The sequence below is a fragment of the Panulirus ornatus genome, chromosome 31 (assembly GCF_036320965.1).
Source record: "Panulirus ornatus isolate Po-2019 chromosome 31, ASM3632096v1, whole genome shotgun sequence".
NCBI classification, from domain to species: domain Eukaryota; kingdom Metazoa; phylum Arthropoda; class Malacostraca; order Decapoda; family Palinuridae; genus Panulirus; species Panulirus ornatus.
Genome location: NC_092254.1, coordinates 1,127,953 through 1,155,571, shown reverse-complemented (window position 1 = coordinate 1,155,571; position 27,619 = coordinate 1,127,953). Strand labels below are relative to the sequence as shown.

The window sequence follows — 27,619 nt, the reverse complement described above, 5'->3', positions numbered from 1 at the left end:
TACAAGACTGTTTTGTTCTTGTTGCCCATTCTCTAAACCTTGTAAAAATGTGCTACGTCTTTACTCCTGTTTGTGTATAAACATGCCACACTGTAGCCCAAGTGCCCATTATTGACAAGCCCCAAGATGAGGATCAACACCTGACCAGGTTGGAGGAAACTATCATACCCAGTATTTGAACCCATGCAGGCCAAACACAGTGTGGACCCATGCTGACTCTGGGACAATATTAATGATGACTACACCATGCGAGCCTCTTTGACTGTTTGATGTGTGTGCATGCATGCTTACCATATGTATTTCTGCAGGATCCAGGATTGCTAGGTTTGTCCTGTATTTTTTCATTACATTATTATATCTTGATTTGTGTCTTGATTTGGAAATGTTCAGTTTTGGCACACATGGTTAAAAATTCCAGCATAGTTACTCTTTGGAAGATTGGATTTCCTCGCATTTTCTTCCTCCCATGTCATATGTAATTATCTGTGATCATTTATGGGGACTCTTTTGCCATAGCCACCCCCAGAGGGAGCTCTTGGAAGGAACAGGTATAACATTAAAAAAATTTTTCCTTCGTCCTTTCAAATGTTTAAATAGCCTAGTTGTATTGCTTATTATTTTTCGTCCCTATAAGGTTTTTTTTTTTTTTTTCCTTGCACTCCTACAAAGTAGGCACCTAACACGTGGCTGTATATTGTACTTTTTCTTTGTTTGTCAGGTATGGGTTTTAAACAGCTGTAGCATATTCTAGTCTGTCTTATGAAGGCAGCTGTTAATTTTTTGATATCTACAAATGTATATCCAGGGTAAGAGTGAGGCGAGGTAATGTAATAAGAACAGAATGGTGGAGAGAGATGAAGAGTGTATTGTATATGTAAGTGTAAAAGAGAGATTTCTTAAAATGAATTGTTTGATGGAGAGCTGAAAAGCTTGGATACATGAAGTTAATGACGTGTCTTCTTTTTACCACCGCACCAATTCACTTGATCCATTTCATTTTTTGCACCCTATTGCAAGTTCTTGCCCATAACCTTAAACAACTTTTACTTCATCTTTCTATCCCTTCATTGGTTTCCCTCTTATCCTTGTTCCCTTCACATGCAACAAGATGTGCCTCAGTTGAGGCCATTTCCAGTAATGGAAAAAAGTAAATGAAAATAAAAAGTAACCATGATTCTTAAGATGTTTATAGACCTGCTCTTGGAGAATGACAAGCGAATTCAACAGCTTATGTTTGAGGGAAGGGGGTATCGTAATGACCAATACTCAAGTGGCTGGACTTCACATGGAAACTGTGAGAAATGGCAGCCAAATGTGTATTGTTGGTTCAGGCTTGGGGATGGTAACAGTGGTAGACATCTTGAGAAAAATTACCAAAATTTCTATAGAGAGCAGCAACATCATGGTGTGTGGAAAGGGAAAGTTGTAGGTGATGCCAAAGAAATACTTCATATGGAAGGCTTTTGATTCCACTTTACTTATCGGAGAGGTGGTGGATGAGCAATACCAAATGTGCGAGTGGTATTCTGTACCTAGGTGAATAAAACTGCAATTGATATTTTGGTAACTGATTAAAAGGAAAATAATACAGCACCTTACAACACTACTTTTGGGAATCAGACCATGATTTTGTGGGTTTCCAGGGCAGAGTTGAGGATATGGTTATGCTCAAGGTTGAAATTTAGTGTTTTGAAATTGTACGGAAGGTTATGAATGATTCTTGGAAAGAGATATAAGGTCAGTTTGTTTTGCAGAACTATAGATTTTACAAGGTTACTGCTTCCCAGTTCTAGAATGTTAGATATCCAAAGTGAGAGGAAATGTGAACAGTACGAGAAAGGGACGGATTGTATTAAAGGAATGAGGGAAGGAAGCACGAGTTATGAATATAAAGTGGAACTGTTTGCAAAAGTGAAAGGAGTTCAGAAAGCATTGACTTGTGCCAAATCTTGTCGGATGCTTTAAAGATGTCAAGGGCTACAACAAAAGTTTCAGTGTGTGTGTGCAATGTAGTTTTTCATTGATTATCAGCTGTAGGTGGAATATACCTGTAACTGGCATGCTTGATGGTATTGTGTGGATTTTCACCTTGTGAACATTTGCTGTTGTCTAGGGTTCCAAATGTAGCCATGGAGAATTTTTTTTCTATGCATATTCACCATTTCCTGCAATAGTTAAGTATTGTCAAGGTGGGTGACTGAGCCAAGGAAGGAAGTGTCTTCCCTTTGCCCCCTTCTCTGTTCCTTCTTTTGGAAAAGTAAAACGGGAAGGGAGTCTTTCCACCTCCTTCCCCTATTAGTTTCCTTCTACAACATGCAGGGTATGTGAGTAGTATTCTCTCCCCTATCCCTAAGGATAAGTGATATTTATTAATTTTATCAACATAGAGGCAGACTTGGGAAAAACTGAAAAAATTGTTAGTTGACAAAGATTTATTTTGGTAGAAATGCAAATGGTTTCGATAAAAAAATAGTTGCTTTTAGATATCAGAATTCGGTTAAAGGTAGATGAGGTTATTAAATTCATGTGTAAATGTCTAATTTTGATCTTGAAATTTCAGACCTGGTGATGACAAATCATGGAAGGCACAGCTTGTTATACCTCCAAGAGACAGAAGGAAACGTACTTCAGATGTAACGGACACTAAAGGCAACGAATTTGAAGACTTCTGTTTGAAACGGGACTTGTTAATGGGTATCTTTGAAAAGGGTTGGGAAAGACCGTCTCCCATTCAGGAGGCTTCCATTCCTGTAGCACTTAGTGGAAGAGATATCCTTGCACGTGCTAAAAATGGCACAGGGAAAACTGGGGCATACTCGATTCCTTTATTAGAGCAGGTATGATATATTCGTTTTAAGCCCTGTTGGTAACATTTGTATATGATGTATTCTAGCCATTATATGGCTGCACTGGTGGCAGATTAGTTAGAAAAATCCGAAGTTGGCATCTGTATTTGGGAGAGCATGTGAAAGAAGTAAGTTGAGAAAGAAAGCGAATCGAAGCAAGTTAATTAGGTGAAGCGGTAGAAGGAGACAGGTTAGTTGGGGTGTGAATTTGAAAGTGGAAAAGCGAGATGAAATGTTTTGGATAATTGGATACACGTACATGATTGGAACACAAAGCCAAAATGAGCTATAGGATTGGTGAGGAGCAAAGGTTCTAGGAACATTTTGAGGCACATGTGGAAAGATGGGTTGCTGTTTGGGAGCCCTAAACTTGGGATATTTGAAGGTATAGCAGTCCCAGCAGTATTGTGTGGCTCCAATGCTTGAACTATTTATAAGAATATACAGAAAAGGTGGTGAATGTGAAGGAAATGTTTTAGGATAGTATGTTGAGTGAGAAGGGTTAAGTAATATGGTAAGAGAGAAGTGTGATAATGACTATTTGTAGTGTTTTTCGGGAAGAATGAAACATCAGTGAGAAAAGTGGAGAGGTAGTTGAAATTGTACCATAGATATATCTGATCATAGATTTGGTGTGTTGAAGTGGTTTGGACACATGGAAAGAATGAGTGAAGAAAGATTGACAAAGAGGAAATGTGTTGGAGGTGGAGGGAACAAGAAGTGTAAGACCAAATTGGAGGTAGCTGGGTGGCGATGGGAATGGATGAAGGCAGCAAGTACTACTTGAAATATGTATGGAACACGTATGTTACCACAGTGAAAAATCCAGAAAGCATGGGTCCAAACGACAAACTCTTAAAAGATAATTCCTTATTAGCACAACATGCATGAATAACTAATATATTACTCCTAAAATTGAATGTTGCAATTAGCACAGAGAAAATACTCAAGTCGTGAGACCTTGGATTATTTGACACTTTGCTTGTGGATAAAAAACTAACGAGGTACTAGTGGAGAAATCTGTAAATTCCAAGGTAGATATTTATCAAATCTACCAGGCCAGCCAGACTCTGGTGGCTGTGAAAGCATGTAAGCCGTGACATCCACTACCCTGGTCAACCAGTGTTCCACCTCTTTAGCTTGGACTTGGTCCAAGCTTTGGGGGTAGAATACCTCAGAAGTTTATGCCAGGTTTAGATATCCCAAGCATTGAACACTTCTTTAAGTATTCCTCCATCTTGCATATCAGCCCTCTCTCCCCTGCATAATTAGAAATTAGTTTGTACTTCTATGTCATTCCACTGTAAGCTATTCTTTGTTTTTCAGATTGACCCCACACAGAATCATATTCAGGCAATGGTGGTTGTCCCAACAAGAGAGCTGGCCTTGCAAACTAGTCACATTTGCAATGAGTTAGCAAAGCATCTTGGAGTAAAGGTTATGGTAACAACTGGAGGTACCAATTTAAAGGTAAATATGATGTTCTTTCATGTTATTAAAGGATAGGTAAATGAGTTATTTTATGGTGACCTACTTATTTGATTGCATCAGGAAGGCTGGAAAGTCACTTTATGGCCATAAAGTGAGCTGTAATTGTGCAGATTTTCGAGTAACACGCAGGTAAACTTGAAATGTTAATTAAATGATTGTGAGCAGAGAGTTTAAGGCACTTACTTGCCACAGTACTTTGAGGTTTGCCTGGAAACATAGTTGGTCTATATAAAGAATTTCTGCTCCGTCTTAACACGCTAGACTTGGAATGAGGATATGTAAAATTGAACAAATTCTGTCGGCACCTGATCACTGTGTAATTACAAATATTGGTATCATTTGAAATGCTGCTTCTTGCTGTTTTCTTTTTTCATCTTGATCTATACAGTTGACCTCTTTTAATGCTTGGCTGTACTATGGTTTATACTCTGGACCAGGATTTTGTTTTCAGCGCTTTATCTGGACCATTCAGTTTTTTCCATCTCCAGAAGGGAGAACAGAGAAGGGGGCCATGTTAGGATTTTTCCTCTTAAGGCTTGTTCCTTGTTCTTGACTTAGACTTTGCTAATGTGGGAAATGGCGAATATGTATGAAAAAAGACAAAGTCCACATTTGTTCACACTTTGTCATGTGTAATGCACCAAAATCACAGCTTCCTATCAACATCCAGGCCCCACAGACCTTTCCATGGTTTACCTCAGACGTTTCGCAAACCCTGGTCCGGTCCATTGACAGCATGTCGATCCCATTATACCACATCGTTCCAATTTACTCTATTTCCTGCACACACACCTTGCCCTTCTGCATGTTCAGACGGATCATCTTTGTAAACCTTTCCTCACTTATTCTCTCCATATGCATATATATTGTTGATTTTTTTTTTATTTATATACCGAACACTTTTTTGTACGTTTACCTTTTCCTTCTTTGGTGAAGAAATGCTTGTAACAAAAGACTTTGGGGAATAGTTCTTGCTTGACTCCTTACTCCATTCATTTTGGAAGTAGCACAGAAAGATAGGACTGAAGTATTTTCAGCCCTACACTCCTGCCCATAGCTTACTTCTACAACAACCATATTTGTGGCTAATTTTTGCCAGTGAACATTTATTGCCTCTCCTGACGTGTAAAACTCCGAATGATCAACCAATCCTTCAACAGAACTCTAAATGTATTAGGTATTGCACGACAAAGTGAGTTAAAGTTTCAGACTAGAGATGGCAAAAGTGAGAGCAGTTGGTGGTAGTTGGATGGTTTAGAGCCTTCCTTTCTAAGGGATGGACTGCACTGAAGCATGCTTCCAAGCTGAGGGGAAATTCTTGTTTTTGAGATGAGACAAGAGGAACTTCAGTACAAGGACTATAGATATACTAATTTCTGAAAACACTTAGTGGCACAAGCTTCTGATAACAAAAGGCCTTGCTGGTCCTGTATAAGGAGTTGATCCTTTAAGGCTTGATCTACCTTATCATCCACCATTTCGCAAGCAAATGTAATGAATTACAAACCACTCGAAGTGAAGTGCTGTGAACAGTCACCAGTTGCTTAATTCTGAACATTCAACACCCACACGACAAAACTGAAATGCTTTCAGAACAATCCCATTTCAACACTTGCCAACCCAATATTTTCAAATGACTCGTCCCACCCAGTCCTTGAAAACATTTGTTTTGTATACTTTCACTTTCTCCCCCAACAAACATGGTGCTAGCAAAACAGAATGATTTAACGCCAAACTTCTCTCTCTCCCATACTGAATTGTACACACTTACCATACATATACCATGTATATAATAGTTGCACTTTGTCATCTGCTTTGTGGATACCATCATCATCACAAAATCCCTATGTTCAACATCGGCTAACACAATTGACCCTGAACATCTTTCCTGTCCTGAGTAGACCTCGTAGACCACAAACATCAATAAACTTGGGTTTTTCCATCAGTGGATATGGCTATCTTTGAGTGCTGTGGGAGTACTATAGATGGAGATCTTGGGGCAGGAAGGCATGGCAAGGTTAACAAATTAAGATTTTTGTAGATATATTTGATTTCTTCAAGCAAGACTTGTGAACAAGGATGGATATAGAAATTGCAAGTTTTTTTTGATATAGATTGCATGAACCATCCTGGTGAATGTTAAAGGCATACTTGACACTTGTAAATTAGTGGAAGTTAAACAAAGTTACTTAACAGGTTTTAATGTAAATCCTACTCCATAGGATGACATAATGAGAATCTATGAAGTAGTTCATGCCGTCATTGCCACACCTGGTAGAATATTGGATCTCATGGAGAAGAAAGTTGCAGTTATGGACAAATGCAAGATGCTGGTCTTGGATGAGGTAATTGTTTTAAGTATAAAAGTGCATATGCAGTGCTTAAATGATGAAAAAAAAAAAAAGATTGGGGGCAAGGGAAGTTGATATGACAGTCATTAACACAAACATTTATCAACAGGCCGATAAATTGCTATCGCAGGACTTTAAAGGAATGTTGGATCGTGTCATCTCTTACCTGCCACCGGAGAGACAAATACTTTTGTACTCTGCAACATTTCCTCTCACAGTGAAGCAATTCAAGATGAAGCATCTGAGGTTTGTGTGTGATTATGGTATAATGCTATTAAAAGTGAGTGATTATTACTGTAGTTAAAATGATAAACTATATAAGGTGCAACACTGAATGTTGCAGACTTGTGAATTGATGGAGTGGGAGCCATAGTGTTATAACTTTCATGGTAATTATCAATTGTGAATTGTCTTTCCCTAAGAGAGAATTTTTGAACAGTTGGTACTCTAACCTGACCTTTAATGAAAACCAAAAGGGTTAATTCACTGGCCACTGTTGAGGTTGTTTTGGGTTTCGTTGTGGAGGATGTGATGAGGGTGCAACTGTGAATGATGTGGCAAGAGTGCATGTATGGAGGATATGGTGAAAGCGTGTCTGTGAGGGGGTGGGAAATATGGTTGTGTGGGGAAGTTTCGCCTGTCCAGGATCCTGGAGTATATTCGGTGCATTGTGTGGATGTACCTTGCATCATTTAAATTTTTTTTTTTTTTTATATATATGACCCTTGGAGACACTAGGTTGTCACTCGACTGAAAACCAGGCAGTATGATACACTGAAATGGAATTCCTGTCACTGAAACTTTACTTATTAAAGTGAAGGAAATTGAGAAATAAAATGCCATGCTGTGAGGGGAAATCCACATTGCTTAATGGTCCTTTGATGCCAAGTTGAGCATAGTTTTTGTTCCTGTTGTACTTGGAACAAGGAAGTTTTACAGATATTGCTTATTTCAAGCTGGAATTTCTTGCTCAATATATGTTGCTATATAGAAAATGATAGTGTATAAATTGTGGAGATGTAGGCCTTGAAGTGGGAGGGAGGCATAAGTGTGCCCCAGCACTCTGAAATCATTCGCTGGTATCTTCAATAGGTATTTTCAGGTGACAAAAGCATGAAACATACTTGAGAACTCGACAGGAACAATAAATTATTTTGTAATGTTAATGGTATGTACGTACACTGCCTTAAATGGCAGCCTATATATTTCTATATGACACCTGTTCCCTACAGCAACTCCCTCAAGGGGGTGGCAAAGCAAGTCTCCATAACTGGTAAACTCTTGCTGCTTCATAACCTTTAGTGCCTTCTCTATATAGATGACAGGCCACTGGCAGAAGGCAACTTTAGCGCAGTGTTCAAAGCTCCTACCTCATGTTTCTACCAAATGCTACTTCTACATAATGTTTCTACTGACTTAAACTTTTAACAACCTAATGTTCCTGTCTAATGTTGCACTGTACTTGCCAGGCTCTGTCAATTAGAAGTTACATTGTGAATGAACAGTCTTCTTTGGTAAAGCTCTTATTGTTGGAAATATTGTTTTATAAAATCTTGTTGCTCCAGAAGAGACTTCATTTCCCTGCTACTGGAAATAGTCCAGCCTTGGGTTGCAAGAGCCTTTGGAAAGGTCCTGGATAATTCCATGGCGGTCCCATATAAATTGGTCTTGTAGTTTTAAATAGAAAGAAATATATCTTTCAGACTTGTTGGCAATTTCCTGCATTATAGAATTTCCAGGAATAGACTATGAAAAGGCCTCATTTGCTCTAATCCACTCTTGCTATTGTGTAGTGGAATGAAATTGCTGCTTCCTGTCCACAGTCAGGCCTTTCCTTGTTTGCTTTTGCTGCTTTATATACCCTGGTTTGGTCCATTGACAGCACCTTGCCTTCTGTATGTCGCATCATACCAATTAACACTCTTGCATATCTTTCGCCCTCCTGCATGTTCAGGCCTTGCTCTTTTTTTTCTTTTTTTTTCCCCATCTTCAATTTCTTCTTCCCCATTTGTTTGTCTTCTTCACGTCCAACACATATAAGCTCTTTGTCAACCTCTCCGTTTTCCTTCTCTCCACATTTCCAAACGGCACATTGTTATCAGCACTCTTCTTATTTTCACGGAAGTTTCTAGGCTAATCTTTACTTACTTGATGATCAATCTTTACTTATTTGATGAACACATCACGCATGGTCCTCATGCATTTCATTTTTGACACATCCACCCTTATTGTATTCTTGCCCATATCCCATGTCTCGCAAAAGTTTAAAAATTTTGGGACTGCCATTCCTTCAAACGTACCCATTTTTGCCCTTCCAGGTGACAACCTCTTATTTCCACACATTTATTAATGTTCCCAGTACCTTGGCTTTTTCATCCACCCTGCGACTAGCATCCACTTCATGGTTCCATTTGCTGCCATGTGCATTGCCAGGTATCTAAAACACCCCACTTCCTCCCAAGTTTTCTTCATTCTTACCGACATCCATATTACTACATTTCATTCAACTGCTAAACCTAATAACCAGTCTATTCTCGATCTCTCTTGACTTCCTTCTTTCACGCACACTCGCAGACTGACACCATTTTTTAGCATTTTCTCGTTTAAATATGCTACAGGTGCTTTATCAGCAAATAAGGATTGTTTCACAGGCCCCTTCACTCTCTGCAGACTACATACCTTCCCCTCTCTCCAAGACCATTTTAATTACTTTTCATCTCCCCACCTATAAAAAAGTTAAACAACCTTGGTGACATCATACACACTTGCCACAGACTCTCCTTCACCAAGAACCATTCTCTCTACTCTCAAACCTACTTGCACACATGCATTACCTCGTGATGAGAACTCCTCACTGCTTCTAATGGTACTTTCTTCGTCATATATTGGAAATATCTTCCACAAAGCATCGCTAATAATCCCATCTTATTTCTCGTCCACAAATGCTACGTACAAATCCTTCCATTTCTCTTTTGACTAAAATAAAAATGTGTTTTTTTTTTTCCTTTCTAATCTTCCTTCATTCTTCAATGAGGTGCCTTTCATTTTGCAAGTACAAGAATTTCTCACATTTAGATGATTGTTACCATCATTAAAAACATTGTACATTGAGTATTGTTCATAAATATGAATAATGTATTGGTTGTATTATGTAGATACTGATGCGATCTGAAACGGTTTCATTAAGATTGTTCTCCTTGACCCATTACTTCCAAATGAGAAAGCTTTGGTCGTATTAATGATAAATTTTGGTTTTTCCTGGATATCCACTAGTCTAAGGTAAAAAAATTGCAGTGGGTTAGTTTGGGAGTTTGATTTACCTAGGACTTTAAGTATCTATAATTCTGTGCTTTTGTGTTATTCCTTCCATATCAATCTTGGCCCAAAGTAATGTTTTTAGATGGATATAAAAAAAGAATCAAGATTTGTCTTTAGTAGGGGAGTGTATAAAAATCCAAATGTTTGGTGACTCGCATAAAGTTGACACTTCACCTTAATGCTGTCAACTTAAGCCTGACTAACTTTTTATATCCTCAGATCACCTTATGAAATCAACCTGATGGATGAACTGACATTGAAAGGGGTAACGCAATACTATGCCTTTGTTCAAGAACGGCAGAAAGTCCATTGTCTTAATACTTTATTCTCAAAGGTGAGTTCTTTGCAATGAATTCCTTGTCTAAGAATGACAAAGCCCATTATCAAAGTAGGTATTTTCAAGGATGAATTTTTCTATTGAATCCCAATGCCTGATTAACTGCCATTTGACAGTTTATTCTCCGAGAATTTATGAAAAAGTTTTGTTAGTTTTCCAACCTTGTCTACAATATTCTTTTCAGAGTTTTTGTTCATTCCCTCTTGTCTTGCTTTGATTAAATAAGCAAATGCTTACTAGCTGGCTGGCACTTTCCTGTAACTTTATCACTACATATCTCAAAGCTCTTAGCATTTTTACATTAAACCTTCCTTCCCTCTGTATTTGAGACTAGAGGTACCCATGCTTCCAGTCCTTCTTTGTAAATTTTACAGAATCTCTTGCCACAGTGGCCTGGTTTTTGGCTTCTGAACTTCGTTTGCCATAGAAATTTTTAAGATTTTGGTGTCCATGATTATATCTTTAGTACTTTCCTTACCTCTTTACCTTACTCGTTACCTCATATCCAAACTTGAGCATTATGTGAACTCTTTCCAATTGGTATATTGTACAAGATCTCAATATCCATGGTAGTGTATATGAAGATACTTTAGAAATGATTGTGTATTGGTCCCCACTCGTCCACTGTTGTAAAAATATTTCCTATAGTCTAAAAGCTTGTCACCGTGAGAATTTCATTTCCTCTAGTCTTGCTCTTTCTTTCAAATCTCCCATTACCAGTCCTTTCCCATATTTGAAAAGTGATATACAGTTTCCTGTAACTTCCCATTCATTCCTTCTTTGTTGTCATCATGTATCTGTTCTTGATTGTTGAAATTCTTTAGAGGATTAGATATAATGACAATTCGTTTCTTTCCTGCCATAGTTGCTCTTTCTATTGTGTATTGTCTGAATAGACCATCCTCCATTGTTTTCAATTTCCTCTTTCTTTAGAGATTTATAGAGAACTAATTGGCTGAAGTTTGATTATTAGTCTTGGGTAATCTTTAATTTTTAAAGTTAAAAGTTAGAGAAGTTGGAGTAACATTGCCTCCTCTCTCAAGGTTTTTTTATATTCTTTGGCTGAACCTCCCTCCCTTTTTTTTTTTTTTTTTTTTGCATTTTCCACATTCTTCAGGCAGTTTCAGGAGCAGATGAAGAAATGACTTGTTTGCTCACATCCACTCCAGCTGTCATATATAATATAATGAAACCTTAGCACCTCTTCATAACCAAGCTTTAAAGACCTTTCATTTGCTTTCCATTGACAGCATGTTGCCCACTGTGTAACTCGTCACTCTAGTAACTGTCCTGAGCATGCCTTACGGCCTACATGTCGGGTTCTGAGCTCTTTCTCTTTCCTCTGTTCTTTAGCAATCTGGCAGAAAGAAACATCGAGAGATGTAATGGGATTGTTCATTTGTCATAATGTATATATAAAAATGAGAAGGTTAATGGAATATCTTTCCTGTGAATTCGGGCCTGTCTTTTGAACCAGAAATGTTACACATTGTCTTTCAGGGTTTTTGAATTGTTTCTTACTGAAAAATGTCTGTAATTACAGTTACAAATCAACCAAAGCATCATCTTCTGCAACTCAACCCAACGAGTTGAATTACTAGCAAAGAAAATAACTGATCTTGGGTATTCTTGCTATTACATTCATGCAAAGATGGCACAGGCTCACCGCAACCGTGTCTTCCACGATTTTCGAGCTGGACTTTGCAGGAACCTGGTTTGCTCTGGTAAGTAGTTTATATAATTTATATAAAAAGAAATGGTATAGATTTAAGAGAAAAGGCTAATGCAAAGGAAACATAATTTTATATTTATTCATATCCCTTAAACAGGGGAGAACTCTTGCATGTACAGTGACGAAAGGGCTAGGGTGCATTGGGGAGGGCTAGAATTCCTCCCATCTTGTATTCAATTCCAAGAGAAGGAAGAAGAAAAATTTTTTCTTTTATGGGTCCCTTCTATTCATGATATTTCTTTTGTATTCTGTGTGTATCATTTGATAGTCTCTTAAGGTGTAATGTAAGAATAATTCATTAAAAACAAATATAAGTATGTGATTACAAGTATTGGCGACCCAAAAATCCAAACGAGTGTGATCCCACTTTTTGTTTCATCCAGTGGTAGCATTCCATATCGAGACTGAACCATGATATAGATACGAGAAAGGTTAATAGAGGGGGAAATATTAAAAGTATACTTGAGAAACTTGCATATGTGATTGAGTGTTCTTCTTTTTTGTCATTTCTTCACATGAGGGTATTACGTGTACATTTTGCTAGTCTTTAGGCACCTTATCTTGGGTAATGCAAATGCTTAATAATAAGCTTGACAAACCAGTTGTTGCTCCTTCTTGAAAAAAACTACTGCAATCCCATCCCACACCTACAGTTTTGCCTCATCGTGTGTACACACACTACTAATACGTTACTCAACATGCCACCCTGCCCCATCATACACGCCACATCCGCTGCCCTGTCAACATATATACAGATTGTCAGAATTCTTGCTCTGTCCCTCTTTACCTCTTCCTTTCCATTAAAATTACCCAATGTGCATCTCTCGTTCTCTAACATTTGTTTCCTTGCATTCTTTGCATCCTTGCAAAAGATTTTTTTTGTTCTCATTTGTATCCCTCTACACAGGCCTCTTATTGAAGCTTACTTGCACATATTTAATTTCCTCTTTCCTAAAATCCCTATAGACTTTTACACTGTCCTCCAAGAAATTGTCTGGCATCCCACCTGCTTCCCCTCTCAAAATTTTCTTGCTGAATAACCTCCTCTTTGCAAGCCCATTGCTTAGCATGCAATCTAATGATGTTCGTTTATCTCTAAACCTATTTGTTTATGTGTGTTTTTGTGTATGTCTCTGTTAAATGGTTATAAATTTGCAAATTCATGGTTATTTTATTGTAGTTAGTCGCTGTCTCCCACGTTAGTAAGGTAGCGCAAGGAAAAGGAGGAAAGAATGGCCCATCCCACCCATATATACATGTATGTACATAAATGCCCACACACGCACATATACATACCTATACATTTCAACGTATACATACACAGACAGTCCCGTTGCCACCCCGTCACATGAAAGCACCCCCCTCCCCCAGCATGCACAAGGTAGTGCTAGGAAAAGACAACAAAGGCCACATTGGTTCACACTCGGACTCTAGCTGTCTTGTGTAATGCACCGAAACCACAGCTTCCTTTCCACATCCAGGCCCCACTAAACTTTTCATGGGTTACCCTAGATGCTTCACATACCCTGGTTCAATCCATTGACAGCACATTGACCCCAGTATACTACATTGTTCCAAATAACTCTATTCCTTGCATGCCTTTCACCCTCCTGTATGTTCAGGACCTGATCACTCAAAATCTTTTTCACTCCATCCTTCCATCTCCAATTTGGTCTACCACTTCTCCTCATTCCCTCTACCTCTGACACGTACCCTCTTTGTCAATCTTTCCTCACTTGTTCTCTCCATGTCACCAAACCATTTCAACACACCCTCTTCTACTCTCCCAACCACACACTTCTTATTACCACACATCTCTTACCCTTTCATTACTTGTTTGATCAAACAACCTCGCATGACATATTGTCCTTTAACATTTCATTTCCAACACATCCACCCTCCTCTGCACAATCCTATTTATAGCGCATACCTCGCAACCATATAAAATTGTTGGAACCACTGTTCCTTCAAACACCCCCATTTTTGCTCTCTGGGATAACGTTCTTGCCTTCCACACATTCTTCCATGCTCCCAGAACCTTTGCCCACTCCCCCACCCTGTGGCTTTTCCACTTCCATGGTTCCATCCGCTGCCAAATCCACTCCCAGATACCTAAAATGCTTCGCTTCCTCCATTTTTTCTCCATTCAAACTTGCCTCCCAATTAACTTTTCCCTCAACCCTACTGATCCTAACAATCTTGCTCTTATTTGCATTTACTCTCTGCTTTCTTCTTTCACACTTTTTACCAAACTGTCACCAGGTTCTGCAATTTCTCGCCTGAATCACCACCAGTGCTGTATTGTCAACAAACAACTAACCTGCTTCCCAAGCCGTATCATCCACAGGACTGCATACTTGGCCCCCCTCTCTCCAAAACTCTTGCATTCACCTCCCTAACCACCCCATCCATAAACAAATTAAACAACCATGGAGACATCACGCACCCCTGCCACAAACCAACATTCACTGGGAACCAATTGCTTTCTTTTCTTCCAACTCGTACACATGCCTTACATCCTTGGTAAAAACTTTTCACCTTCCACAAAACATCTCTAACAACTCTATCGTATACCTTCTCCAGATCCATGAATGCTATATACAGATCCATCTGTTTTTCTAGGTATTTCTTGCATACATTCTTCAAAACAAACAACTTATCCACATATCCTCTACTGCTTCTGAAACCACACTGCTCTTTTCCAATCTGATGCTCTGTACATGCCTTTACCCTCTCGATCAATACCCACTCATATAATTTCCCAGGAATACTCGACAAACTTTTTTTTTTTTTTTATTTTGCGCCGCTGTCTCCCGCGTTTGCGAGGTAGCGCAAGGAAACAGACGAAAAAAATGGCCCAGCCCACCCCCATACACATGTATATACATACGTCTACACACGCAAATATACATATCTACACAGCTTTCCATGGTTTACCCCAGACTCCTCACATGCCCTGATTCAATCCACTGACAGCACGTCAACCCCGGTATACCACATCAATCCAATTCACTCTATTCCTTGCCCTCCTTTCACCCTCCTGCATGTTCAGGCCCCGATCACACACAATCTTTTTCACTCCATCTTTCCACCTCCAATTTGGTCTCCCACTTCTCCTCGTTCCCTCCACCTCCGACACATATATCCTCTTGGTCAATCTTTCCTCGCTCATTCTCTCCATGTGCCCAAACCATTTCAAAACGCCCTCTTCTGCTCTCTCAACCACGCTCTTTTTATTTCCACACATCTCTCTTACCCTTACCTTACTTACTCGATCAAACCACCTCACACCACACATTGTCCTCAAACATCTCATTTCCAGCACATCCATCCTCCTGTGCACAACTCTATCCATAGCCCATGCCTCACAACCATACAACATTGTTGGAACCACTATTCCTCCAAACATACCCATTTTTGCTTTCCGAGATAATGTTCTCGACTTCCACACATTCTTCAAGGCTCCCAGAATTTTTGCCCCCTCCCCCACCCTATGATCCACTTCCGCTTCCATGATTCCATCCGCTGCCAGATCCACTCCCAGATATCTAACACACTTTACTTCCTCCAGTTTTTCTCCATTCAAACTTACCTCCCAATTGACTTGACCCTCAACCCTACTGTACCTAATAACCTTGCTCTTATTCACATTTACTCTTAACTTTCTTCTTTCACACACTTTACCAAACTCAGTCACCAGCTTCTGCAGTTTCTTGCATGAATCGGCCACCAGCGCTGTATCATCAGCGAACAACAACTGACTCGCTTCCCAAGCTCTCTCATCCCCAACAGACTTCATACTTGCCCGTCTTTCCAAAACTCTTGCATTCACCTCCCTAACAACCCCATCCATAAACAAATTAAACAACCATGGAGACATCACACACCCCTGCCGCAAACCTACATTCACTGAGAACCAATCACTTTCCTCTCTTCCTACACGTACACATGCCTTACATCCTCGATAAAAACTTTTCACTGCTTCTAACAACTTGCCTCCCACTCCATATATTCTTAATACCTTCCACAGAGCATCTCTATCAACTCTATCATATGCCTTCTCCAGATCCATAAATGCTATATACAAATCCATTTGCTTTTCTAAGTATTTCTCGCATACATTCTTCAAAGCAAACACCTGATCCACGCATCCTCTACCACTTCTGAAACTACACTCCTCTTCCCCAGTCTGATGCTCTGTACATGCCTTCACCCTCTCAGTCAATACCCTCCCATATAATTTACCAGGAATACTCAACAAACTTATACCTCTGTAATTTGAGCACTCGCTCTTATCCCCTTTGCCTTTGTACAATGGCACTATGCACGCATTCCGCCAATCCTCAGGCACCTCACCATGAGTCTTGCATACATTAAATAACCTTACCAACCAATCAATAATACAGTCGCCCCCTTTTTTTAATAAATTCCACTGCAATACCATCCAAACCTGCTGCCTTGCCGGCTTTCATCTTCCGCAAAGCTTTTACTACCTCTTCTCTGTTTACCAAATCATTTTCCCTAACCCTCTCACTTTGCACACCACCTCAACCAAAACGCCCTATATCTGCCACTCTATCATCAAACACATTCAACAAACCTTCAAAATACTCGCTCCATCTCCTTCTCACATCACCACTACTTATCACCTCCCCATTTGCGCCCTTCACTGAAGTTCCCATTTGCTCCCTTGTCTTACGCACTTTATTTACCTCCTTCCAGAACATCTTTTTATTCTCCCTAAAATTTAATGATACTCTCTCACCCCAACTCTCATTTGCCTTCTTTTTCACCTCTTGCCCCTTTCTCTTGACCTCCTGTCTCTTTCTTTTATACATCTCCCACTCGATTGCATTTTTTCCCTCCAAAAATCATCCAAATGCCTCTCTTCTCTTTCACTAATAATCTTGCTTCTTCATCCCACCACTCGCTACCCTTTCTAATCAACCCACCTCCCACTCTTCTCATGCCACAAGCATCTTTTGCGCAATCCATCACTGATTCCCTAAATACATCCCATTCCTCCCCCACTCCCCTTACTTCCATTGTTCTCACCAAACTTATACCTCCATAATCTGAACACTCGCCTTTATCCCCTTTGCCTTTGTACAGTAGCACTATGCATGCATTCTGCCAGTTGTTAGGCACTTCACCATGAGCTATACATACATTGAATATCCTTACCAACCAATCAACAACACAGTCGCCCGCTTTTTTTTTTTTTTTTTTTTTAAATTTCACCGCAATACCATCTAAACCCACCGCCTTGCTGGCTTTCATCTGCAGTTCTTTCACTGCCCTTTCTCCGTTTACCAAACCATTCTCCCTGACCCTCTTATTTTGCACGCTACATCGACCAACAGCATATAAACATTGATATTGTTTCTTGTTTTATTTTTTATTTGCAGATTTATTCACAAGAGGAATAGACATTCAGGCTGTTAATGTAGTCATAAATTTCGACTTCCCAAAGATGGCAGAGACCTATCTTCATAGGATCGGCAGGTCTGGACGTTTTGGCCACCTTGGTATAGCAATTAATTTAATAACGTATGATGACCGTTTTGCATTACACCGTATAGAACAAGAATTGGGAACAGAGATTAAACCCATTCCTAAGGTAAGTTATATTTTAGAAATATTTTGATTTTCTGTATAACCTATTGCTTGATAATTTTTTTTTAGAACTTTTATCCCTAGGGATAGGGGAGAAAGAATACTTCCCACGTATTCCCTGCGTGTCGTAGAAGGCGACTAAAAAGGAAGGGAGTGGGGGGCTGGAAATCCTCCCCTCTCGGTTTTTTAATTTTCCAAAAGAAGGGACAGAGAAGGGGGCCAGGTGAGGATATTCCCTCAAAGGCCCAGTTCTCTGTTCTTAGCGCCACCTCGCTAACGTGGGAAATGGCGAACAGTATGAAAAAAAAAAGAAGAAGAAGAAGAAAGGAGGACTTTTGATACTGTCATTTATTTGAATGAAATTTAGGAACTTCTCTTCCCTACTACATGAGCAAAACTGAACTCCCAAATTGGCTAAGAGGACAGTACCTACCTACATTCGAGTACTTATGGTGAAAAGTCTTACTTGTGTATTTTCAGATTTCAAAAAGAATGGAGGCATAGCCTAGTGAAGATTATACCTTTTAAAGTTCAGACTGGGATGTCTAACCATGTCTTCTTGAAACCAGGATATAAAGGGAAAATGAATGCTTTGCTTGTGTAATTCAGATTTTCATGTTTTTGGCAAAATGCTTAAAGGGGACAGGAATAGAAAATAAAATGGCTCAAACATGAGGGATAATATTGAGGCTAATGAAGGGTTAGGGTGAAATAATGGTTGACACTTTTGCTAAAGATTGAGCTATAGGACTGTGTTAATGTAACATAATGAATTCAAGGTTGATTTGGGTTAAGAATTAGTGGGCAAAGAGAGTTTACTAGTTATTAGGGCTTTTTTTTTTTTTTTTAAGAATATGATAGCAGTCATGATTGATCATATCTTCTTGCAAGGGGATGTGAATACAGGGATGCTACTAGGGGGCACTGGGTGCACCTTTGTCTGACAGAGTAGTGATTGTAATTGGGTCAGGATATTTATTTAGTGCTTGTCTAGTCATTATGAAGTGCATGTTTATTGTTTTTTTGGGAGAAGTAATCTTTGTCAGGGTATTTTGTTGAAATATGCTTGGGATTGGCTTTTTGTTTTGCTCAAGGATTGGTTGGTTATGAAGTTATTTGGATGTGAAGGTTATAGTCCTATTTCAAAGAACTAATTGCTGAGCATGTTAAGGTGAGATTGTTTTGGAAGAATCTTTATTGTTGTGAAAGTGTGTATTTGTGGCTGCTAGTAATTTGAACACTCTCCTTTATCCCCTTTGCCTTTGTACAATGGCACTATGCATGCATTCCGCCAATCTTTAGGCACTTCACCATGAGCCATACGTACACTGAATATCCTCACCAACCAGTCGACAATATAAGGCATTACAGTTTTGCTATTACTCTTTTTACCTTGAAAGTTTGCTGGTGTTCTATATGATCCCATAACAATCTTTTCAGCTGATCAGTCTTGTCTGATTACATTGTTTGATTTTTTTTTTTTTTTTTTCGCTGTCTCCCGCGTTTGCGAGGTAGTGCAAGGAAACAGACGAAAGAAATGGCCCAACCCACCCCCATACACATGTATATACATACGTCCACACACGCAAATATACATACCTACACAGCTTTCCATGGTTTACCCCAGACGCTTCACATGCCTTGATTCAGTCCACTGACAGCACGTCAACCCCGGTATACCACATCGCTCCAATTCACTCTATTCCTTGCCCTCCTTTCACCCTCCTGCATGTTCAGGCCCCGATCACACAAAATCTTTTTCACTCCATCTTTCCACCTCCAATTTGGTCTCCCTCTTCTCCTCGTTCCCTCCACCTCCGACACATATATCCTCTTGGTCAATCTTTCCTCACTCATTCTCTCCATGTGCCCAAACCATTTCGAAACACCCTCTTCTGCTCTCTCAACCACGCTCTTTTTATTTCCACACATCTCTCTTACCCTTACGTTACTTACTCGATCAAACCACCTCACACCACACATTGTCCTCAAACATCTCATTTCCAGCACATCCATCCTCCTGCGCACAACTCTATCCATAGCCCACGCCTCGCAACCATACAACATTGTTGGAACCACTATTCCTTCAAACATACCCATTTTTGCTTTCCGAGATAATGTTCTCGACTTCCACACATTCTTCAAGGCTCCCAGAATTTTCGCCCCCTCCCCCACCCTGTGATCCACTTCCACTTCCATGGTTCCATCCACTCCCAGATATCTAAAACACTTCACTTCCTCCAGTTTTTCTCCATTCAAACTCGCCTCCCAATTGACTTGACCCTCAACCCTACTGTACCTAATAACCTTGCTCTTATTCACATTTACTCTTAACTTTCTTCTTTCTCACACTTTACCAAGCTCAGTCTCCAGCTTCTGCAGTTTCTCACATGAATCAGCCACCAGCGTTGTATCATCAGCGAACAACAACTGACTCGCTTCCCAACCTCTCTCATCCCCAACAGACTTCATACTTGCCCCTCTTTCCAAAACTCTTGCATTCACCTCCCTAACAACCCCATCCATAAACAAATTAAACAACCATGGAGACATCACACACCCCTGCCGCAAACCTACTTTCACTGAGAACCAATCACTTTCCTCTCTTCCTACACGTACACATGCCTTACATCTGTATTTTATTTTCTTGGTCAAGCATTTTGGCTTTTAATTTCTCGGCATTTTAAGCTGAACTCTGAATTGTCATTCAGTTATCATGCATGATTCCTTACATACTTTTCTCTCGCTTAAAGGATCCACTCTGTGATATATTTTTATGTTCATGTATGTGAATAGTAACTTTGGGTTCCTCTTCATGTTTTGTAAAACACTTTATTTCATTCATTTTGTATGGGATTTCATTATTTGATTTGTGGATGAGAGATGCATATTTTTGCCTAGATATTGTTGTAGGGTGACATAAATGGTTAAATGCTGGAAGAACAATGAATGAGATGTCAATGATGGTGGAGCTAGTAAAAAGCCCTACAGTGAATGGAGCAGAAAGTACAACTCTACAGTGGAACAGGAAAAGGGTCAAAACATCCTTGATGCAGATCTTCCTTCACAGGGATCCACTTCCTATTCCCAACATGTCGCATTCTTCCACCAAAAATTTCCTTGCGTGCAGCAACTTTTCTATATTTTATTTGTAGCACCTTCTTCAAGGCCTTATGTTAACCCCATTTGCATTCCCTTTCCAGATCTATAAAGGTCATAAAATATATTATCCTTGAGTATAGGGGACAAAGTTTAGTACCCATTATTTCCCGCATTTTGAAGATGTCTGTTAAGGGTATGATTGTTTGGGAGAAAATTTTTTCCCGTGGTATTTAAAAGGAAGAACAAATGAGCTGGGCAGAGTGAAAATTTTCCTCGAAGGCCATGGTTCTAGTGACACTAAATTTGGGCAGGAGAGACTAGCAAATATTATGAAGATCCTTCACACGTAAATGTACTGTACGTCCCATATATTTTTGTATCTAAATTTTTGTTCTATAATATGTTAACATTGTTTTGTAATTTTAATACTTGTTTCAGGTCATCGATCCAGCCCTATATGTTGCAGAGCACCATTTTGAAGATGATGATGAGGGAAATATCAGCAAGTAACTCCCACGTACTAAATAATAATAATGGGGAGGCAGGAAGAGGGCGTTTATTCTCAGTTGTTTAATGTCCCAAGGCCACTTGTGCCAGCCATCATCAGGGAAGGCAAAACACCACACTTGCTGCATAGGCATCATCATTATTCATCTGGAGGAAATTGAGTTTATAGACAGGCATAAAATGCATGGGTATTGATTTTGGGATGAATTTTTAAGTACAGGGTGGTAGCCAACTACTGTTGGCTTGGACTGATCATGAGACATTTCTTTCTCAGGTGGTATTAAATAAAATGTAAAGTTACAAAGGAAGCGTACAGTGGTTTCTGGAAAGTTTTATTAACTTGCCAGGTGATGGTGATGCCTAGACTTTGCCCAGGCTACATTCTCTGATGCTCGGCTGGTCTACAGAATGAGCAGCTGCAATGGACAGCAAATTGTGCAGAGTGATGTGTGATGTGATAAGACCAGTGTTACTGCAAAGGAAGTATTCGAGAAAAGATTTTTTTTCAATTAGCTATGTCCATAGCTTCTATACTAGTGTTGGTAGCCAAGAGAGCTGAGGAAAATAACCAATGTTTAGTCCTAGAAGTGGAGGACTGGTCAAGTGGTCGTTAAGTGAAGCTGTATGTGAAGAGTCATGGGTCTTGTTCTTGAACAATGTTAATTATCCTCAAGACTAAGAGTACCTTTACTGGCTTATACAAGAAACGTGAAGTCAGTTACACAAATGTTAGTCTGTGATTTATTTCTAATGGGGAATGGGACCCTCTTATGTGAAGCAAGACAGACGAGCAAGCAAGAGTGAATATTGCCTCCCATGTGGAAGGTATCGGGTGGTCTTGGCTTCTAAATATTTATGTACAGTTAGAACAACACGTGCATTGTTAACTTGGGAGTTTACCGTGTTCTATACTTTTTTAAAAATTGACTTCCCTGTAATTAATGTTTTCGGAGGTAAAAAACTGATCCCAATACTTAATTTGGGATTATCCTAAACTGGCGTGACAATGCACATTTGTAGTTTTGTAAATCTATTTTTATACAAGATGGGGTTAATGTTTCCAGTGGGATTAAAAGGTTACTTCAATCTCGAGAACAAGGGTGGGTCCATTTAATGTAACCTGATGGTGCCACTGGTACTTTACACTCCTCTGTGTACAGTTTTTCCTATGAAAGTCTGACTCCGCACTGACAGTTATAACTTGCTTAGCAGGAATTGTGTGGAAACGTCTTATCAGTGCAGTGCCATGAGAAGTGGACTCTGAGGCACCTTGAGTTGGATGTTTTCAAAATTTGCCAAGTGAGTGGTGATGGGTTTTGTGGTCCTTTTGAGGGCCAGAGGTGGATCATTGTGAACATTTAAGATATATGGATTCAAGGGCCAGATTTCTCCAGTTACTGTCCAGGCTTTTGTAACTGCCTAGACTTTGCTGGGGTTTAGAAATGTGAATCCTTAAATTTAAAGATCGCAAGATATTATTGGCTGCACTCAGGAATTCCATATACATCAAAGGGAAATTTCTGACCATTGAATTTGGACCCACCCAAGCTTCATCTGACAGATAAAACTGATGTGCTCTTGAAAAATTAAATTATTACTTATCTTCCCCTTTACTTTATTTCGTCAGATGAAAATGTTTTCCTCTTTTTATTGGAAAAGGGCAATCTAAATCATTTAATTGGTAATTATTTAACTGGACTTGATCCGATGTAAAATTCCTATTGGTTAAGAAGCATGTAAAAGGTTAGTAGATACTTGTAATCCTGTATCCACTATATCTGAAAACTATTGTTAAACTTTAAAGCCAGGTTGGTTAGGACAAGATGATCCTTTCATGATTACCAAGCTCTGTAAAGTGTAAGAAGTGTTAACTTAACCTGGTTATCTTCCTGTATTCTGTCCACAAAATTAGGATTACTTACAACAGAGGCTGCAAAAGCCATGCAGAAATGCTATCATAGTAAAGTATTTTAGGCAGTTGTATTTTCCATCTTGACATCTACAGCAGTCATATTAAAATGAAAATATTTATTTCAGAATGTCAAAGACAAGCAACAAAAGTTGTGTAGGCAAAAATATTCTTGGAATATATAATTCTCCATACCGAGATCTAATACATTTTTGTGCTCGTGATCAGTCATCTCTGGAAATATCAGGAGCTTCATTATCCAGATTTGATAAATACATGCATAGATTTTTTGTTTTTGTTTTTTAGCTCGTGCTCTACAGCTGTTATTGTATGGACAGTATTGTGGTTGGGGTTATTCAAAATGGATCGGAGATTCTGAGTATAATGATTGCCTAACACATAAAGAAATGGGTACTTTGAAAGATTGAGCAGCATTGAAAAAAGTAAAGATGTAAATGAAGAATTGAAGATTTACTCGTGCATAGAAGAGATTATTTTTCATGTATTTATTTTCTTGCAGAAGCAAAAATTGGGGAAAAGTGTTCAGATAACTAGGATATTCACACACAAGGCAGTTTTTCATTCAAAATATTAACGTAGAGTATTGGAGTCTTTTATCCATGATTAAAATATTTGAAATGCCATTGTAAATCTTGTCAAAGTTCAAAATATGGCAGCTACCACACTGCAGTGTTCATTGTTTTTGAATTAGAGGCAAAGGAGACAATTCAGTGTTACAAGATAGACAAAAAATGGGAACATAAGAAATAAAAAAAGAAATGTAATGGAGGGCTGTCAGTACAACCATGCATATTGCCCTCTAAAGGGAGGGGGGGAGGGGAAAAAATAATTGGCATAAAATTTTGGGTGAGGACATTTGATTGTAAACGTCCTTGGAAATTTGTTTCATGTTTGTATTCCTATACAAAGTTGTTAAAATTACTCTGTCAAAAATAAATTCTCCTCACTCAGGTTGCCTCTTCTTAACCTTTTGGTGGATTTGTTAATTATTGTGTAAGATGATGAAGAGTTTTTGCCTGATAAGCAAACCCAAGTAATTTGTAAGAATGTACCCTTTATCAAAATCTGTCTTATGAGTTGCAGTACTGGCTTTTGTTAGGGTCCCCAGCATGTTATCCTTTTTCTCTCGTTTGTAGGAGCTTGACATGGGATATTCTTGTCCTTCAAGGCTACCGTATTGATAATTTCTAAAATATCACAATATTAGAATGTAATTTTGTTTATAGGTAAAATAATGTTTGTGTATGCAGAGGAAATTAATAATGCCTTGTCTACTCGTTGCTTTTGCACAAGACGAAATTTTAATTTCTTCTTTTGCTAGTTTCCTTAGTGCAAGAATTGAAGTATGCATGAGTATATGTATTTGTGCATATTAATTTGAAGAATTTAATGCCTATAGATGGGTTTATGACAAAGGCGGTGTTTGATTGGTGATAGGAATGCAAAAGTGGTATGTGATGGCAAGATACTTTCCAAGTGAGGAGTGCTGGGGTGAGAGAGAAATGGCAGATATCTAATGAATGTCTTGTGGTGAGTGGGATTTATTCATTGCAAACGCCTTTTGTCAGCACAAGGTGATTGAGACATAATGAGGTAAATAATGGAATTGAATAACAAAAGGGTTTGTGTCAGTGGATGAAAGGCTTCTCTGGATGAAGATTCTCATGATTTTGTGATTCTTGTGAAGATGGGATGAGTGAAAGTATGGTGTGAAAAAGGATGGGAAGGAAAGTGTTGGCAAGGAAGATTAATCGGAATGAGAGTTTGAACAAAAGGGGTGATAAAGTATAGATGAAAGTGCGGTAAATGTAAGGATGCAGTCTTGCGTGGCTATTTAAAATACTTTAAAACATTAGAAGAAATGTTTTACTAGTTAGGATAGAAGGTCAAGATATAACAAGTGTAAATGTATGGTGGACAGATGACATTAGAAATGCTTTGGAAGAGAAGAAAAGGGTGTAGTAGATTGCTTGAAAGGAGTGTGCCAGTGGCAGTTCAGCAAAGAAGAGAAGAATATAAAAGGATAATAGAAGGCAGCAGAGATAAAATAAAGATTTTAGAAGAAAGTTGAGTAAACCATCTAAGGCAATTGAGATTGTATTGAAAGTTCATGAAAAAGGGAAGGGTTGGATGTAAGGGTAGAAATGTAAATGAGAAATAAGGAAGTGGAACTGTTGAAATAAAAGGAGGATGGAAGGAGCGTTTTAGAAACAGATGTGAAAGGTGAATCGTCAGTAGCTACATGCATAGATATGAAAATTGGAGGGAAAATGATAAAGTGCATGGGGCCTATAACAATAAGAGAAGTAAAAAGGGCCGAGTGACATTGAACATGGGAAAGGCACCTGGAGTGTATGAGATTACACCTGAAATGTTATAGTATAGAGGAGAAAGTGTAAAAAGTGGTTGCATGTGATAAGTAATTTAGTTGAAGTAGGTTGTATGTAAAGAATAGGTGAAAGCTATTGTTGATTTATTCAAAGGAAAAGATGTTAAGGTTGTATGCAGCATCTATAAGGGAATAAGTCTGTTGTATAGATGTTCATGGAAGTGGTGATTGATAGTGATGGAAGTGACTGAATGCAGAGTAAGTGAGGAGTAAGTGGGTTTTAGGAAAGGTAGGGTATGAGTATATCAGAATTTTGCAGTGAAACACTTGAAAACTATCCAGTGGAAGGTAAAAAGCTGTTTGTGGCTTTAATGGATATGCAGAAAGCGTATGGCTGTTGAGTGAAATGCTTTCTGAGGTGCTTTAAAGGATACACAGGGAAGGGGACATCTCTTGGATAGTGTGAAAGCCTTCCATAAAAGAACAAATGCTTGTGTGAAAGTGGAAGAAGACCAGCGAAAGTTTCGTTTTACTTCTTGATATGAGGCAGGGTTATGATTTCACGAGGCTTTCTAACGTATTTGGTTGGAGTGATAAGAAAGGTGAAAGCTTAACTAGTGAAAATGGGTGTCGAGATGTGTGGTGGTAAAGTATGGTGTATAGTGATAAGACCGCTTGTGGTTGATGGCGATGTTTGCCGAGTGAAGAGCAGGAGAATGATTTTGTGTCAGCTTAAGTGATTGAAGGTAAATGTGAGTAAAAGTAAAATAATGGTGTCTGAAAGGAAGCTGAAAGTATAGATTTTGCTTAGCCATAAAGAGAGAGAGAAGAAAGTGTACAATATTATATATTGGAAGGGCGGGGTGTGACAATTCAAGTATTTGAAAGCGGGCAGAGTCCAGTTTGGTGATTTTGTATGAGATAAGGGAAATAGCAGTACAGGGTACAAATCATTGGGCCCCTCTACTGTAATTAAGGGTAGAAAAGTAAGAAAGGGAAGCAATGATTAACGGACAGAATAGTCCTGCCGACTGTGATCTTTGCAGCTGAAAATATTCGCTCCTACCCTCAACTGATAAAAATTGGATGTATCCCGAAAAGTGACATTGCTGAAGAAATGAACAAAATTCCACACCCTGATAATTGAGGTAATTTCTTTTAATCTCTCCAGGAACTGATTAAATTTCAATTACTCTCGGGAGCAAACCAGATCATCATAACTTTTGCTTTCTGTAACGCATGAAAGCATCAGATTACATCTGGTAGACTCTCCTTTATCAACAGGCAATTCAAACCGCCCTTTTGTTTCCTGCCTGTGAGTCAATAGACTAGGTAAAGCATAACTTTCCTCGAGATTCCCATAAGACCAGTTGGTATATTTATCTACTTTGTTGCTTGGGCCGGAGAGACCTGATTGAAGACGCCAGCGTAACGAACCAGCTATCGCGCATGTGAGGCCACAATATAATACAACAGTACTTGTTAGAGCTGATCTTAGTAGTTACAAATTAGAATAATCAAATCATTTGTGGTCTAATCCAATGAATTCTTAAAGAACGTCTTTGCTTCATGGTGCAAAGAATGTGCAAGTGTACGAAACAATACTTGTTGCATTCCATTACTTAATAATAAGTGTATGAACTTTGTGTTCCAAGAGCTTTTCATGGTTTGCGTTTCTTTGACTTATAGAACCCAAAGAATACTAAAGATACAAGAATGTAAAAAAAATCTGTCCTCATGAATATTTCCAACCAAAACCTGATCGTCCAGTAAAATATTTCCCAACAGAGCCTGATCATTGTCAGTAAAACTATATTCTCTTGATCGTTATTTGTAATTTTGCATTGTTCGGTTTGATCGTGCAAGTCTCAAATCTCTTAACAATATCTCATTTGACCTTTTTGTAATAATCTGAGCATAGCAGATGTTTTCGATAAATATAAGTCCAACATACATCAGTATAATCTGTAACATGAAAATGCACCCGTCTGACCTTTTACCTTTCTATGACCTTGAATTAAAATTCTGACCGACATCCACAAAAATTAATTATGACAACG

General features: G+C 38.8%; 1 protein-coding gene across 4 annotated transcripts in view; it reads left to right on the top strand.

Moving 5' to 3' along the window:
* The window catches only part of me31B (ATP-dependent RNA helicase me31b), a 33,881-nt gene extending 9,701 nt beyond the window's left edge, over positions 1 to 24,180 (top strand). For 3 of the 4 annotated variants that reach the window (XM_071680206.1, XM_071680205.1, XM_071680204.1), the window contains exons 3-10: positions 2,561 to 2,837; positions 4,173 to 4,316; positions 6,560 to 6,682; positions 6,798 to 6,934; positions 10,226 to 10,340; positions 11,887 to 12,067; positions 17,484 to 17,695; positions 21,232 to 24,180. In XM_071680206.1, coding sequence (XP_071536307.1) covers positions 2,561 to 2,837; positions 4,173 to 4,316; positions 6,560 to 6,682; positions 6,798 to 6,934; positions 10,226 to 10,340; positions 11,887 to 12,067; positions 17,484 to 17,695; positions 21,232 to 21,303 — 1,261 coding nt within the window. In that variant the 3' untranslated portion in view covers positions 21,304 to 24,180. Of the gene's footprint in view, positions 1 to 189; positions 325 to 2,560; positions 2,838 to 4,172; positions 4,317 to 6,559; positions 6,683 to 6,797; positions 6,935 to 10,225; positions 10,341 to 11,886; positions 12,068 to 17,483; positions 17,696 to 21,231 lie in introns of all 4 variants that reach the window. The other variant, XM_071680207.1, reaches the window with a different exon arrangement.
* The last annotated feature ends 3,439 nt before the right edge of the window (positions 24,181 to 27,619 follow it).